This window comes from Orbicella faveolata, unplaced genomic scaffold (genome assembly GCF_042242905.1).
Source record: "Orbicella faveolata isolate gen_17 unplaced genomic scaffold, um_ofav_v1 contig_1, whole genome shotgun sequence".
Lineage (NCBI taxonomy): Eukaryota > Metazoa > Cnidaria > Anthozoa > Scleractinia > Merulinidae > Orbicella > Orbicella faveolata.
In genome coordinates this window covers 33,431,591-33,449,481 of record NW_028301536.1, presented here as the reverse complement: position 1 = coordinate 33,449,481, position 17,891 = coordinate 33,431,591, and the positions used below count along the sequence as shown (strand labels likewise).

The 17,891-nt window shown below is 39.8% G+C and overlaps 2 protein-coding genes across 2 annotated transcripts; one reads left to right on the top strand and one right to left on the bottom strand.

Annotated features, from left to right (window-relative positions):
- Positions 1-1,429: 1,429 nt before the first annotated feature.
- Positions 1,430-13,095, bottom strand: LOC149118821 (uncharacterized). Its single transcript, XM_089291611.1, has 4 exons — positions 13,080-13,095; positions 12,311-12,590; positions 3,313-3,340; positions 1,430-1,741 (listed from the first exon to the last, which is right to left on the bottom strand). Exons 1-4 carry the CDS (start codon positions 13,093-13,095, stop codon positions 1,490-1,492), a joined length of 576 nt encoding a protein of 191 aa, XP_089147737.1. The 3' UTR covers positions 1,430-1,489.
- Positions 9,141-10,989, top strand: LOC110054111 (F-box/LRR-repeat protein 8-like). The gene has a single exon (XM_020760446.2). The coding sequence runs from the start codon at positions 9,219-9,221 to the stop codon at positions 10,332-10,334; it is 1,116 nt and encodes a 371-aa protein (XP_020616105.2). The 5' UTR covers positions 9,141-9,218; the 3' UTR covers positions 10,335-10,989.
- Positions 13,096-17,891: the final 4,796 nt, after the last annotated feature.

Here is a 17,891-nt window from a genome sequence, read left to right as displayed (position 1 = left end):
GCACGCCGAAAGAGCGCGGTGCATTACAATAATAATCACTTTATTTAAGTGTCGATGTATTTAGCACTAGTGTCCTAAATACATCGTACTGAAACTGTCGCTCTCTACACAATGCATTGAAACTGTCGCTCTTCCCCAAAAGGAAGCGGCGTCAACCCAAATGGCTGCCAACATAGCAAACATATTGAAAGAATCTTCCGCCAGCATATCGCAGAGGCCAGAAAGGCGGAAATTCTGAGACTTACTTGCTCTATAACTTCCGTAGCTATATTCTAAAATAAAGAATAAGCAATGTTTTACATACCCGAGAGTACTGATAAGGATAAAAGGAGTGGCTACACAGCCTTATAGAGTGTCCACACAGACGTTACGGCGTCCGGCATATGTAGACCATTACCACATTCCACTTAAGGGCGTTCGAACATTAGTACCACAGCGAGGTTGGGGTGGCCATTTTCATACATTTACAGTATTTTTGTCCACCCTGACTTCGACTCGGTGCCATTGTTTGTTGGAATGCGGGAAAGGTCTATTGATATTCCTAGACAAACTTTAAAAAGTTCTCATTATTTGGGAAATGAGCTCTCTTTTAATGCAAACTTCTCGTCTCGCTTAGGGGTATAAATCAACGTTTCTGGTCTCACTTAGGGTATTCATGACGTTTCTAGGCTCGAATTCCGCCGGTTTCTCGAGTCCGGGCTACTAGTGCAGGCTCCGGTCCTGAACAGCGGTTGGTAATCAAGCCTACTCCGTTTTAAGTGGTATTCTTAATAGCAGGGGTTTAATTTAAATTTTCCATTTTCCAATTTTTTCATACGGGAAAGTCCATCACCTCCCCCCCACCTCCCCGGGGAAACACCCGATATTAAGTGCGCCGGTCTCGAAATAGAGGGTTTTTGTTGTAATCCTGGCCAAGTTCATTTTGTTGTGTTGTCCTGCAAGGCACTTACCTCTGTCCGTGCCCATCTTCGTGTATAGATGGGTACCGCCCAATCGCTTAAAGGTAACCATGGATGGACTAACATCTCATAAATGGGCCATTAAACACCAGTCAGTTTAGTCGCAAAACGACTCAGTTCTTTTGATAAATCTTTCAAACCGGGAGCCCTGCGGAACCAGGTATGCATCACCCACCTTCTTTCAGTGACAACGCTAAATAATATGTTCAGTTTTTTTTTTTGAAGTTTTAAATGAAATTGTAAAAAGTTACAAACTGAAATGAAGTAAAATCTACAAAAGCTGTTGTTTTTCAATTTATTGACAACTTCCTTGACTTACATTGTTTTCCTAAACGAAATACAGTTTCTAATGACAACAACACTAGTTACCTTTTATTCTTAATTCTAATGCGAACAAGGTTGAGAACACATCAAACAGTAAAAGGGCTTGGTCCGAGGCTTACACCGGTAGTGGCAGGCCCAGGGCAGAACATACGGTCAACAGGATGACGTTGAAGGAGACATGTGAGCCCACGTTGCACGCGTCGTCGTCACAGCAGCCAACTTTGCAAGTCTTTACCGTCTTTACTGTACTTTACTGCTTGCGCAAAATCACAGCCTAGCTCATTAGTGCAGTGGCTTATCACTTGGATTTTTCTATCTTCCTTGAGAAAGGACCTCATGCACTTGTCTGCTCCAACTGGGCACGTTTTCAGATACACGTCCTTGTTGCCTTCCAGAGTACTCTTTGCACAGCCATCTTGAGTGCCCCTGCATTCATAACACGTCAAAGCCATCACTGATAGAGTAGGAGAACGGAAAACATTCAGACATAAATTCAATTAAATGTTGATTAGAATCTTTAATGGTTATTTATCTCTCAGTGTACAATACAACTGTGTTAAAAGACCACTTCCTAGGTTAAAATTAACGACTGGTGGTTTATCAGTTTAATTATTTATACATTTTGACGACGTACACATTACCACCATCAGGTTACTTAATATTCCTTCTTGAACATTCTTTATTGCTAGGCCACTTGTAGAGCTATTTTTGTCTGTTTCAACTCTAAAAATTAAGTTAAAAACTCTAAAAAGTAGTCTAAAAGTTACTATTCTTTCTCAATATTTGGATGTTCTGTTTGCGCGATCTCGATTTGGAAAATCCTGAACCAAAAACTTAAAACGAAAGTTTCAAAAGTTTACTGATGTTAATCGGGAGAGCACAACGAAATTAATCAACAAATACTAAAATAATTCTAATAGTTAGGCTTTAAATGAACCCGCATTGACGCCATGGTTAGTTGTATGTTCGTTTCGCATAAAAAAATCCTTTATGAACTCAGTCGCAATAGGCCACTTCCTCGAGTTACCTTTTGCCTCCGTGTCAAAACGAGTCTTCGTGCCAAACCATTCATCATATATAGATTTAGCCAAGCATAAAAGCGGAGCTCCTGTGCCGGGTTCAAAGCCCGATTTGGAAGGCTGGCAATAGTTTCCAGCACTTTTCTAACAGCTATACTTTGAAGAATGAGTACTACCACTGTTTAAAAAGTTATACTACAATAATGGTTTCACACAAATTCCCAATCATTAGTAAACAAGTTGCGGTCATCCTTTTAATATAACAGGTTACCATAGCAACAATGTGACATGCTAAAAACCCTTAATTTTGGCTTTAAACGCTTATAACTCAAAAACGAGCAAGGTTACCCCAATTTTCTGTTATCGAATTGTAGTAAGCACGATAAGATACAAAACTCTGCGGAGTGGGTTCAGAGCCACCTTCACACAAGTTAAGGTGGCTCTGAGCCCACTCAGCAGAATTTTTTTAAGGTGGCTCAAAACAGTTTTCTGTTTGTTTTTTTTTGAGACTTTTAGAACTAGGTGCGATTTTTCAGGTTTGAAACTGTACTGTTTTGAATGATTGGGCTATTTTTTAAGGTAACTCTCCACTGTACCTTTCATTGTGTTTAAGTCATAAATTAAGGCTGCACTGCTCTGTTGCATAGCAACAAACTTGACCCACTTTCTACCATCAATTGCATCTATTTCAAAAACTAAGCTGGTGACCTCATATTTTTTTATAAAAATCTTTTATTATATACAGAAGAAGAAACAGGGAAAAATAGAAAAAAATCTGTGAAGTAGACTTTGCTTAAATTAAAAAAAAATTCCAAGATTGAAAAAATTCCATTCCACAGTTTTTTTTTTTTTACAATTTCACAAATGCATTCCGCTTTTGCTATTGAATAATTTTTGTATTAAAAAAGTAGGGTCACAGGATCAGTTTTTGAGATATTTGCTTTGTATATAAGGAATTTTTAGCGCGCGTTGTAAGCGCAAATTAAAATCTCGACTTTGCAAGATTGTACTTTGCGCACGCGTGAAGGCAGTCCGCTGCTCAGCAAAGCCCGCAATTCCATGCGAATAAAAGTGAATACACGCGAATAGTGTTTCCATTTTTGCTGTTGTCGTTAGCAGCATAAGCGGTAGTAAAAGAGCACCATAAATACCCGAAGGTGAGGCTGACCTAGTAAAAAGAACGAAGAAAACTTGAAGAGTAGTTCTTTCCTGCTGTTTTTTAGATTGAAAGCCGGCTCGATCGATCGCTACATCAACATCACGAAAAAAGGATTTTTTCATTTGAAATTGTCTACAAGATGGATGTTTTCGAGGGAAAAAATAAGCGATATCGCAAACAGCTCTCTAAATTTGGCGGAAACAAAGTTTTACGAAGGAGACCTCGCGCCGCCATGTTTGTTGTGAGTTTTGCAAACTTTAAATCTTGCACGCACTCTCGCAACCCCTCGGATGATGACGTGATGCCTCGCGCTGAAGTCCGCGTTAGAGCCCAGGCTTCTCACTGAAATATTACTGTTTTGAGCCACCATAAACTTTGCAAAAAGTTGCATCTTATTGTGCCTATTACAATTCGATAAAAAAAAAAAAAAAAACGCTGGTCACCGAGCTTGTTTTTGAGTGAGAAGCGCTTATAGCTAAAATAAAGTGTGTTGTTAGCAGGTTATATTGTTGCTGTGATAACTTATTGTCCTACAAAATTGACAGCAACATGACCCATCAAATTCTAAGTCTTGATATGAGCCATAATCGAGGACGGACACCGTAGTTCTTGGGATCCGCGCGCACCTATGGTATGAGATAATTTTTCTATTTTAATCAAAACTGTAACAAAATTCTCGAACGTGATTGGCTATCAGCAGCTAGATTAGAGAATTATTTGGACAGTGTGCGCGTCATGCTTGTAATTAGACAGTACGCGTCATTTTGCACGCGCTGTTGCGGTGCACTTTGTTGAGTAAACTGCTGTGTTTTTCAGTATTCATAACGACGTTCAATCGTTCAGCGCTCAATCGATGGTTTGTTCGTTTCTCGGATTTTGTCATAGTTTTGATTAATTGGTAACAGGGCTTCGCGTCGTCCAATTCATAATGGTAATTGAACTGAGTGGAGTGCAATTTGGTCTGAAATCATACGCGTGATTTCAAAATCGAACGAACGCGCAGCGCGAGTTCGATTTGAAATCACAAGTATGATTTCAGACCAAAATTGCACGACACGAAGTTCAATTGCCACTTTATTAGATCCATTTTGAAATCGCATAATTTTATCGCCTTAAATTTTTAAATTTTTGGTGTATTGTTCCAGTAGCCGGTTTGTTAAAAAAAGCGGAACCGGAAACGCCTTTACGTCTAATTTAGTATGGAAAACGATGTCATGTGACGAAAACTCATTCGAGCATGACAAAGAAACAAGCAATTCTGATCTGAAGTCGAAAATAGTCTACTTCAGGTATAAAAGTGCAATTCTTGTCGCCTGAATCAATTATGGAAGGCCTACCTTTCTTCTGTGGTTGAGGCTGCGACTTTTCATTGTCTTTGGAGAAGAAATTTGAAGGTGCATATCTTGTGTAATTCTGCCATCGATTTCTTTTGAGTTGTGAAACTCCCTCGAGTGTACGATGCCAAGTGGACAGTACGTTTTTTTTCTTTTAAATGCCGTTCAATGGTATGATTTTAAGGGGTCCAGCTCGTTATCATCTCCGTTTCTTTTTGTAACCTCGGCGTAGGACTCAATACTCAGGACCTTGTCAAGTTCTGGCAGCGCCATTTGTTTTAACTAAAGATATTTCCAAGATGGCGGGACTGGCACCGGCTTCGTAAGACGTTCGTCCATTCACTATCTTGTGCAGTGTGGCGTATGTTGACTATGTTTATTCACAGCAACAGAGTTGAGCTGTTTTGTTGCTTCGTTTGAAACTACCGGAAACCTGGAAACATCTACCTTCTTGAGATGACTCTGAATTTGTTGTTGTGTGGTTTTCGTTTGTTTATGTTTTACTGGACTCAGTATCATACGGATCTTAAGCAGATGTTGAAGAAAAATCGCCAAAATATTCGTCAAAATGGACACTGAAAGCTGGGAACTTCCATTAAAGTAGGTCTTCAGCCTAAAGGAGCTCATAATCGTCATTCAGAAACTAATTAATTAAATTTGTCAATTTTTTTGGAAAAAAAGCTACAATAACAACAAAGTCTTGGCAATAGTATTTGCAAAATTCTCCACACAGTGGCTTTTTGCCTTTCATTTTCCAGAAATTTTATTGATTACTGTAAACTAATCTTGAAATCTGATGGGTTGTTATGTTTTACTGGCCCATTCTCATGGGCTGAGAAAAAGATGCGATTTAGAGCAAAAAATAGTGCGATTCGTGAATAAATCGAACCACTGAGAGCCAATCAGATTGCAAGGATAACCAGTGATTTCAAAATGGATTTAATAAAGTCTGTAATCATACTCGTGATTAGCAAATCGGACTCCCGCTTCGCGGTCGTGCGATTTTGTTAATCACTCGTATGATTACAGACCGAATTGGACTCCACTCAGTCCTATTACCATTATTTAGAACAAATTGCGCCACCATGACGATATGTATACTCGCGGATCCACGCACAAGACATGGGCTCTCACGTGGATGTTATCATGTTGCTTGATCAAATGGTGAGAGTTGGGAGATTCTCTTGCGGATTTTTCACAGCGATGGTAGGGAATGAGAGCCAGGGCGCTTATATGTAGGGCGGATTGTAGGGCGGCGAGCAAAAAGGTGTGATGCAAGAGACTGGGGTCAACTAATATGGGGAAATTGCGCTTGTAAACTTCAATCTATATGAATAAGCAACCTTTTTTGTGCATTTTTTGTTCTGAGCTAATAGAAAAGGTGAGTTTTTTAGGGTCAAAAACAAGACTTCGCGCTGTGAATGAATTATATCTGCTCGCGCTAGTTGTATGCGTAAGCTTGTGCATTTCTTCTGACTTATGAATAAAGCTTATGAAAGACAACTGTCTACTATGGAATGGACCTAATCTGTGAGTTTCTTATAACAATGCTTAACCGTAGCCAAATCTGTTTTCGATAGTTTCGTATTGTTTCTGCTTGTTTGGCGAATCTGCCAACGTTTTTGATAGGAAAGTCTGACGCATACGGGTAGCTCATTTGCATAGTGCAGCGCATGCACTTTTAAGTCTGAGTCGGTGTTTTCCATTGCCAACAAATCTTGACAAAGATTTCTTTCGTTATCTTTTGTGCTGAGATACTGCAACAGTTTTCACCAACGCCAAAAGGCTACTATGATCATGCTTGTTTCTTCAACACAGTGAAATTTTACTCCGTGAAAATAAACAGACAAGGAGTCTTGATAACTCAATAAACAAAATCGAAATCGTTATTCGAGTTGATTGAAGAAAGCGTCATCGTAACTTTGCTGATTATCTCTGCTTTATTATCCAACTGCAGCGAACACCGTCCAAATAGCAGTACAAATATACAGCGATACTGTACAGTTATTTGTACAGTAGAAAACCCAGTGGCGGATCATAGGGGAGGCCTCCCCCCGCCCCTTATTTTGGGGGAAAAAAGAAGAAATGACTGAAGGAAGAAAAGCCGGCGGGGCAAGTAAAACAAAACCGGCCCCGCCCCCTCCCTCCCTTAGCTGAAAGTCTGGATCTGCCACTGAAACCTGTTTGCAGGACAGGTCGGCGGGAGTACCCCCCCCCCCCCCCCCACTCTCCCTCTTTCACTGATAAATTTATTGACTACAGCAGTTGGATAATAAATCTCTTATTAGATGTTTTGGTGAGTAGTATCGCTTTATATTTTTACTCGTTGTTTGTATCTTGACTCGTCCTACGGGCTCGTCAAAATACGGCACAACTCGTAAAAATATACAGCGATGCTACACACTAAAACATCTAATAAGATATATATCATTGTATTGTACTTACAGATTTTCAACGCACAAAATAATATTCTTTTCACAATTTCGCAAATTTCAGCTTCGATATTCTTATAAAATATATTCTTATAAAAAAGAAAGAGTGTACAGTATTCTATAAAGCTGGAAGCACGAAACTATAGCCAACATCTGAATTTACATTTTTATAGCAAATGTATGGGATTAACAGAACACTTCGCAGAATTGCATAAAATCACGAAGATAGGAACAAATACTTGCTCAATAAAAGTAAACGTAAAAGTATATGGTGGCTGTCGTCCTTTTGGCTCAAAATTGCCAACTTCAGAAGGTTTGAAGTATTCAGTTTAAGTATGCTGTTTACTACATATAATAATAAAGGGGTGGAAAGTCCAACGGCTCATAAGTGGAACGGCTCCAGCGCCGAGGCGGTTTTCGACCTGAAAATCCCATCGCTCGGCTTCCAACCTAAACAGCAGAAAATAGGAAAGCTCCGCCCACTATTAGCCTTCGAACAAAACCGAGGACTGAAAATTTCCAAGCCGTCCGAATGCGTAGCGACAAAAAGTTGTCATTCTTCTATCCTTTTCCTCCCCTCGACCCTTCCAGCCGGAGCCTGTTCACAGGTTAGTTGGCTCTTTACGACCATTTACTAGCATGACCGAGGAGTTGAACTAGGGTCTACCAAGAAACATCTCCGGCTAAGTGGTCAGAGCGGGACTTGAACCGGCGACCTCCGGATTTCAAATCCAGCACCCTAAACACCATCCTCTGAGACCGACGGGCAGTTAGTCGGGGCGGGAGGAAATAAATCGGGCAAAAAATTGAAGCGTCGAAGGTTTACAAGTAAGGCGGGAAAAGCGCTTTCCCACCTTAATGGAAACCTTCGACGCTTCAGTTTTTTTTTTGCCCGGTTTATTTCCTCCCACCCGACTAACTGCCCCTGGGTCTCCGAAGATGCTTAAACACTCGGCCACGCTGCCTCAACGAAACGTGAATGTGACCTTGACGAGGCACACATTACTGTTAGGCCTGAAACCTACAACTGATAGATTGATTGATTAATAGTTACAATCTATTCAAGGTACAAATTTCTTGAATGACATGTAAACCTGAGATGTTTTCTTAATTCCTTTGTATCAGTTCCTACTCGAGTTGTCGCTTGCTTCAACATAATGTTACCCTTGTTGATGAGATGAGAACAGATGAAAGACAACGAGGGATAATTAGCTGGTCTCCTTCAATAATCTGCCAAGGGCTAGCAATCGGTAAATCATGATTAGTGCATCTTAAAAGTTCCACACCGTTACAGGAGCGCAAGTCGATACACGCTAAAACTGCAAGTTTAGTGCATGCAGGTTGCTATAAAACTTCGCACAACAGTCAGTTGCTCGAGAAAGTTGCTCCAAAAATTAAATAAAATAAACAAAAATATGTCTTTTTCTCACTTTGAATTATTTTTTCGGTTATTTTGAATGCTTTTTTAGATTTAGATTTGTATTATTATTATTATTTTTTTATAATCATTTGTTCTTGGTTTCATAGTTATTTTACATGTTATTTTTTGCCCGCGTTATTCACATTTGTTTCTCTGTTGTTTTGCATTTTCATTAAGAAAACATTATTCATACTAGTCAAGAGAGAATCTCTTGCATTAGTCTATCTTCTTGCGACATTCACTGGCTTTGTTACATCATGACCTAACTATCTTGCCTCATCTTTGTCTTATGTCACTCAGTCATGCAGCAGTGACAGAAACCTTGTTTAGCCACGTATTCAATACTTAAAACAATGTGTACGCGTAAAATATTCTTTTTTTTTTTCTTTTAACACGAATATTGCAAATAAAAGCCCCTTTATATTTTTCGCATATTTGCGTGTTGTCTATTAATAGACCAAGTTGTTCAAATTGAGTCACGAGGTTATGGAATTATTAATGAGGCGTTCAAATTCCGGTCACAACAACGCTGGTACTGCTGAGTTCATCTGTTTGCTCGTGGATTCCATCGATGGAAGAACCGAAGTGGGAAAATTTACCTGAGCACATTGTGGTGGGGATCTTTTCGTACCTCAGGCTACCAGACAGGCTTTCAGCTTCGCTAGCTTGTAAACAGTGGCGAGAATGTTTTCATTCCCCAGTGTTGTGGCAGACATTTCTGTTCAGATTCGTCGATTCAAGGGAGTTCAAATACGGCAAATTCTTGGAGAATCATGGTCAGTATCTTAAGCGTGTTGAGATCCAATGTAAGCAAGACGAAAACATCAACAGAGAAAGCGCTTGCGCTCTTATCCGTATGTTAAGCGGTATTAAAGTACGACGGCTAGAGAAATTTGTTGTCAAGTTTACCGGAGAGAATCCTTTGTTCTACGCCGGTCACGAATTTATCGACTGTTTGCGAGATTTGTTCGATAGACCAAAGCAGGATTGCGAAATATTCTTCACACTGAAGTCCGTGGACCTTAGTAAACTACCGATTGCTTACAGCGACGATTTAATCAACTGTTTGGTGGAAAATAATCCCGACTTGGAGTCACTGAATATTCAAAACGCTTCGCTTGTTTGCAAAGTGTCTTCCGGTTGCATAGAAAATGTCGTTAACAGGTGCCGGAAGTTGAAATCGCTCGCTGTTCATCACACCAGTGTCACTGAGGAGATATTGCTGTTGTTTACCGAGGAGGACCGTACCGCCTTAGAGCATCTATCTATTGACTGTCGACGAGAGGAGAAATTTGGAAAAGACATAACCTCAGAAACGTGGGAGCTTGTCACGAAGAAGATTCCGCAGCTTCGTGTCACGCTAGCGTTCGACACTTCATGCCCTATGTTCAAGGTAGACACGATTTTAAAGCCAGAAATACCAGTAAAAAACCTGCGATTAGAGGTCATGTCCAGAGTTGTGACCCAAGTTTATTTCGCGGCAATGAACTACAGCGAAACCTTAGAAAGGCTGTCCGTCAGTACAACAGGCAGTGAAGAACTCGAACAAGCCTTGCTGTGTCTCGCCTCTAAGTGCCAGAGGCTTAGTGAACTATACGTGTTTCAATGCTACATTTCTCAAGAAACTAAACAGAAGATTCAGGAGCTCCGTCCTCAACTGAAAAAACTCTTTATTAAAACTAAGTAAGAGTTGAAGATTTTAAGCAAGTCTGTAGTAGAGTAAGAGTAGTTCCTCTTTCGCTTTAATATTCTGTCGAGTGAGAGCTTCTCGCCCCCAGGTTATTTTTTCTCGCAGTTTTCTTTCGCGTCACGCACGACGGACTAAGCGAAAGAAGCTGAAAGAGGGGCTTCTCGTAGTCGAAGTCTGTAGTTATAATGCTCTATTTTTTTATAAGAATGTTTGTTATATTGCAAGGTAGCCTTGAGGTAAATCCGAGCGATCTGATTGGTTCTTTCATGGTCGGGATTTGAAACGGACAAAAGATGTTTGTATTTTTTGTTTTTTTAGTGCCATTTAATAAGCTACTTACTAACCAAGCCTGCTCGAGCTGTACTGGGGAATATTGACCCTCGGTCGTTTTTGCTGCGCTCGGTCCGTACTGCCCTGACGTTTGGTTAGTAAGAGGTTAATATTTTTCATACCCAGGCTGGATACTATTATTTTTCTGCCGAATTAAAGCTAAAAATATTATTGTTTACATTCTTAGATCACAGAGATTACACTTAAATAAAATGGGTGTGACCAGGAATTGAATTTTTAATATATATGGTGTCTGTATCATGTTGCATTACGTGCCATACTTTTCAACACGTTCAGTGGTAAAATTAAGTTCCTCATGAAATCATTGTGTGTTTTTATTGTATGGTTCAAACTTTTTTTTTTCTCTCAACTTCTAACGTGTTCTGACAATTTGGTAAAGGGCTGTACAGGGCCATGTAATGGTTCTATTCCCTTACATATCTGTACTCCATCAATTTCGTGCTGGCTGGGAAACCCATAGCCAGCCACCATCATGAGGCCAACCGTTAGCTGGTATTTCCGGTTTGCGCTTACTAGCTGGTTAAATTCCGTTAGAGTGTGAATTTTTACCCAGTCAACTCCCCACCCCCTCCCCCTAACTGAAGATGTAGATAGTAATGAAACCACAGCCCAACTGTGTATAATTTGATAATCAAAATTGAACGTGTTTCGAAGCTTTATTCACTCAGCTAACGGTAGAAGACTAAACTAACGATTCAAAATGCATAATTTATATGTACAACAGAAAGTCCGCTGACAATTCCAGCTACAGAAATTTACATATCGTAACAGAACGCAAAGCTGGCACTACGACAACAAGCTAGTTTATTTAGGCCTTAGTGTCAGACTGGCATTTGGTTGTGATTTTACACTTCTAGTGATATCTGTCACGGGCATGCTACAGGAAGAGATTCGGTAACTTGACTAGTTCGTTCTGTGTTTGCGTTGTGTACTGTGTGTGGGTTTGGGTGGTGTGTCTGTGGTTGGCAAGTAAGAACTTGAGAATTGAATTTCTGCTTAGAAAAAGGAAAAATGTCAAATTGGCAGCTATAGATTTAATAGAAATTTTTGTAAATGCTTATTTGTTGTTACTTCGTGGCTATGATGGTCTCATATGAATTTTAATTGAAAAAGTAGGAGACGGAATATTGTGGACTACACAAGGCATAGTTTTTCATACCCGTTTATCGACGTGCTCTATAGATTTTGTAGACTCGTCTCGCGGCTACTGCCTATATTATAGACCTGATCGAACGGCTTAATATCATCGTAGGCAGACGACAGTAAAGAGGAAAAATAGATCCTTTACTAAGGATGGTTCGTGTCGCCATTCTTTTATTTCTCAAAATAGTGATTGTAAGCTGAAGTCAGTGAGAACTTTATTACTTTATTACTTAATCTAGGTCTTACACTGAGTACCAAAAAGCATCGCGTTCGATGTTTTAAACATCATTTAGAGGCTTGAGTTAACCCCTTGCAAGCTGTTATCAGTACCATTGCCAATATGAACTAAAACCGAATAACAATACAGCAAATGAAAGTCACACGTATAAAGTTGGGTTCCTCGCTTTTCAGTTTACATCAGTAGCGCCAGATACAATGCAGAGGAAATAACCATCAGGACGAAGCTGAAGGAAACGGACGAGCCCGCGTTGCATTTGTCAGTTGTACAGCACGGGACACCACAATCGTCTCCGCTATCCTCGCAAGCTTTCTTGATTGCTATACAGGCTTCTTCAGTGGTGCAGGTCATCGCTACAGAATGAATATCCAAAGCGGTGGCATGTGTCCTCTGGCAAGTGCCCAGTGAGCAATTTCTTACGTACTTGGCTTCATCTGCGTCCAATTTCGACTTTGAGCAAAGGCTTTCTTCGTCATCTGCCGACCCGAACTCTGTGCAGTCGTAGCACTGGAGGCTGTAAACTGAAATAAAGAGAAACACATTACATGTGCTCAGCGTCAATTTAAAATCACGACTATTTTTTTCTAACTTGCTGAACTAGGAGTTTGATTGCTCTCATTGAAGCTTAAAGTATCATCTAAAGGAATCATTTATGGAAGTTTTTAGCATGCCACTGATGACAACAATCACTGAAATAGATGATAAAGAAGTTCACAAACTACGTGAAAAAACAGAGAGGTTTTCATGCAATGTTAACGTTGATAAATGTTTTGGTTTTGATTGAGAAATTAAAAACTCGCAATTCACATTACAGCAGAACTAGGAACTGTTGGCAGTCACCGAAATAAAAACTAAAATCCTCATTCTAAAGCCGCTATTATACTTAAGGGAGGAAGATCGGGGGGTCAGTTCGTTAAATTAGGACGATTTGTATGGAAGGCACAAATGTTTTAAGTTTTTAAATGTTCAAATTTCCCAAAACATATTACCCCACCTTTTCATTATTTTACTCTCCCTCTCGGTCATGTAGGATAACTTCATCCCACGTTTTTAAGGCTGGAAATCCGAAAAAGTTGCGTTCCAGATGAATACTCGGCTAACGTTTCATTCTCGCACTCTAATATAATTCGCTTAGGCTTACAGCACCAAATTATGTTCTAAAAACTGCATGCATTCTTTCAAATTCTGACCGATTAAATCCTTGTAATGTTACAATAAAATCAAGCTCAAAGATCCAGTCAGGGCGATTAAGTCACGTTACCAAGTAAGAGATATTTCTTTTTTGTCTGTTTATCTCGATTTATTGTGGTCAAATAACGTTACAAAGTCTCACATAAAGATACAACAGAGTGAAATACTCACATACAAAAATTATTCCAGTTTCGTTTCAATGAAACGTTTTATTCCCATCAGTTTCTCAAACAACCGACTCTTATGACCCTAATCACATGTTGGTTGTAAGCCACTTGCAGCACATCGTGACTAAATAATTTAAACTTCAACAGTCAGCTCGAAGTAGTAAAATATTTTGATTCTGCTTAAGCAATTTTATTAGTTTAAAATCTTTTTATTGTGAATTTTGAGGTTACGGGAAGGGTATAGACGAATCTTTGCTGTCGTCAATAAATGTTACTTTGCGCAGAGAAAGCACCACGCTAGACACGAATTAACTACAAACAGTTAAAGAGCTAGTGAAACTTAGTAACTGGTCAAATGTTTGGCTTTTTGGGTGTAATATTCGAGGAGAAATTGGCTTTCAAAAACTGCAAAATATATCAAACTCAAATTCCTTGGGACAGTTAATTTTGCTGTGCCCTTTCAATAGTCAGAACCAGGAGCCAACTAATGTTTTTGTAGCGCCATCAGAAACTCTATCGCTTATGCTAATGAGGTAACCAGTGTAAACAAAGATTCTCCTATACGTTTGCTGGAGACGACACTTTCCAATATGTCCTAATGTTGTCTATTTTCTATTTAAACAGTATTTTGCTACTGAAATCATTAAGAAGAACTGGTTACTCTAGTATAGAAGCTTAGTCAGCATCTCATGAATAGCATCGTACAATTCCCGGGTATCAGTTTAGCTCGAACGCTCGTCGCTCGATCGTGAGTTGAACTCTTGAAGAACCAGCCGCTCGAAGGAAAGACTGCATCGTGCACAAATATAAGCCTGCATTTCTGACATTTTCCTTTAGGCCTCTGTCTTCTGTTCATTTAAGCTTATTTTGCCAAGTAACGAAAGTGACAGAGATCATTTTTAAAAGCCATTCATGTGTTCAAGTTCAGCCTTAGACGCGCAACTCATCAAATTTAAAACGAAGTGGAAAAGAAAATGTAACCCACAAACCTGCTATTGAATAAGAGCATCTCAAAGTGCTCAAAGCCGGGGGTATTTGTTCGCTTTCTTCTCCACTCTCGCTTTTAAGAAATGTCCGGTTCCATATTGTTCTTTCCTTTTGCGTGGCGGGGGATAGGGGGGCGGGAGGGATACGGGAGGCGGGAGAGGAAAGGGCGGGAAGCGGGAGTTCTAAGAGGGCGGGAAGCAGGAGAGAAATGCGAAACGCTAATTTTTTTAATTCAACAATGCGTTAGAATACTTTCAAAAGCAAGAACCCAAAATATATTTGACTTGCATTAAACGTCTTCTCAGTCACTTCTGAGACTTCTGAGCAAACGAGCAAATGAAAATTTGCCCTTGGGCTGAAAAACAGGCTTACTTCCAGTCAAATAGTAAACCCGTTTACAGTGGTTACGTCATAGGTCATGAAATGTCAAGCGGCATGAGTGCACATGTGTCGCGTAAGCTGTCAAATTGCAAAAAGGTGAGACGAGCAGGCGATCTCAAATCAATGTTGTCCAAGACAATTTTATTAGGTCTCAGTATTTTTCGGTGCGGCAGCGAAAGGTCCTTGCATGGAAGACCTTCTTGGGAGTTTGCGCCTTACGACCGTGAATCAGAACGGATCGAAGATTTCACCGCGTGGTGTAGAGATACCTTCACTGAATGCTGCTTTAATGAGCGCGCTGGTTTTACGTCTCAGTTTTTTGTTTTAGACAAGTCGAAATCGATTCCAATTAGAATAGGCGGACAGTGAAAACGGATTTCAGAAACAAATCTGAAGAGCCGATGAAAATGGACTGAAATGGCGAAACTCAGTTAGAGTCGCACTCGGCTATCGCCTCGTGCGACTCTTACGCTTCTTTCGCGCTTAGCAACGTCCTGCGTGCATCCATAACTCGAAAATTCCTGCTATGCATTACTAACCTCGAAAGGTTGATACAGACCAGTGTGTTGTTTTTTTTGGTCCGTCTCCGAGTGCCGAGTGCCTTTGTTCAACCAGCTGATTCAACTCTTACTCGCTTAAACTCGCAAATTTCTTAGGAGGCCCGGCAAAAACTTAAGGTGATTCCTCACATTTGCATTGCGCATCCTTACTGCGCACAATTTATGGCGTGACTAGCGCGCTCTCGTGCACGCGCACATTGAAAACATGGCGGATTTGCCTTGATATTAAGTTCTGTCAGTTGAAAAATGGCTATAGCTCACTAACGAGCTCGGGCAAACCAATTTTTTTTCCAGTCGTCTTAATCAACTAATCATTAGCTTTGCGTGAGAAAAGACTGATCTGATTTCTATTGCTGAAAATTGAAGAAACATGGAAAATAGCAGCTGCACTGTAGTCTTTGCTATTTGCAGTTTGTAGAGATATTGCGTTACGTTATACCGCACGTGCCCTAGCCCGTGTGATTTTGATCACCAGTTTGATTTCAGCCAATCAGATGCTTTGTATGATTATTTGATTTCGTAACAATTTAAGCACAAGGACCGTCTGTATTTTGGGGGCCTGCATTGTGTGCAACACTGGGCGAATAAATCACTTAAAGCTGTTTCTTTGTTGTTCGTTATTACACATCGATTTCGCTACACAGTTTGATAGCCATGGCAAGCAATTTGGTTCCAATATTTTAACGAGGATTCAGCTGTCTGTCAAAATCAAACTCAATAAGTTTATTTGTGTCCGACTCAAGTATTTACTGTAGTTTGAGGCGCGTTTTCATAAGTCTGGGCTCACACAGATTTTACAATAGCTGGTTTTCACATGACGTCACTAAAATTCGAACTACAAAACTATTGATCTTCCTGAGATTTTACTTAAATGATGTATAAGAGCAGCTGAAAACTAATATTCATACAAATTTTCGCTTCGAATGAGTTCTTGGTTTTGTGATACACTACGCTTGAATTTCTAAGCTTTTGCGTGACGCGGCATTTACATGACGGCATAGAGAGCTGTCATGATGGTTAAAAAAGTGACTTATTTCGGGGAACTTGGCTATCTGAACAGTTCATGTCTTAGAAAAAGTATTATTTTAATGTTTTAGAGTTCCTCGAGGGATAAATTCACAATTTGTAGCAAAACTCATTGACAGATGTTTCTGTTGGTTTCCGGCCGCCATGTTGGTGCCCATACGGATGGGCACCAGCATGGCGTCTCCATACAAATCTCTATAAATTTGGGTAAAAAATTTCTCCGCGTATCTCGCATAAGAAAAATTGCTGTGACCAGAATTTGGGCGAGAGTCTTTGCATATTTACCTTCTTTCATTTCCCAGATTCTGGACGTTATCTACTGACCTGTTTTGATTTTTATTTTGGTCTATTTTGAATTGCGTGACACTGAAAACCAGCAATAGCTTGGGACACGTTCTTGTAATAAGCATTAAATAATGCTAAAATAGGACATTTTCAATGCCTCACTGCTCCTTAACAAGCATGGGCACCCCCCCTTTTTATTCTATAATTAAAGTTCTCATATGATAAATATTCAGTGGACAATGTTTGAACAAATATCTATTGACAGTTTTATTTCAGGGGAATTTGGTAGCTCACAGTAATGACATTCCTCATCTCCGGAAGAATTAGAACGCGCGCTTCGCTGAGGCTATGTTATAATAAGTTTTCGTGCTAAATCTTTGTGTGAACTAAGATCTTGGATTGTCATAACTCCCTTGTTAAACGATTTTGTCGTAAAAACGGTCTACTCTTCGCCAATGCAAGTATTTCTGTCATCAAATATATTTATCTTGAGCTTTAATCAATTTAAATTCGTTAAAATGCACTTGGAAATTTGAGTAAAACGAGGGCTTAGGGGAAAATGTGTCGGAATGTGGTAATTACACCTTAGTAAGAAACATAGGCCTCCTAATTTCGGTAGATATCGACAGTACTCTGACACTTTTTTTTTCTAAATTTGCCGATAAGATAGGAACCTTATAGGATCCAGGCGGATAGCTTAAGGACATTGAACATGATTTCTATACCAGCTGTCATGCTTATTCCGCCTCTGTCTAGCTTTTCATGTTATTAGTCGGCTCTTTTATTTGTATATTTCTATCTTCGAAAAAAAGTTAATTAACTGTGAAAAAAACAGACATAAACACCCCAAGCCTCTTCACATTTCGAGGTTTGTTTGCAAACTTCCTTGTTGTGCTGTATTGAAATCGCATTCGCTATTTCCCTTCCCATCATGAGAAAATTGTATCACTAAAATTGTGACCGAGGTCTGAAGGCATTTTAACTGTAAAGGATTATGTCAACGAGTCAAATCGCTTTGGATCTCTTGACAGTTAATCTCAGATTACCGAAATCTCCAAACTCTCCACTGCAACTCGTACTAAGCAGGTCCCAGCACCTTATAATAATCTAATCCCGCCGATTTTCTTGATGCATCTAAAAGAGTAACGGGAATCCAAAATACAAATGGGCGTCGAAATCACTCAACGCCATCATTAGATAGATAATCAGACAAACAAAGAAGGTA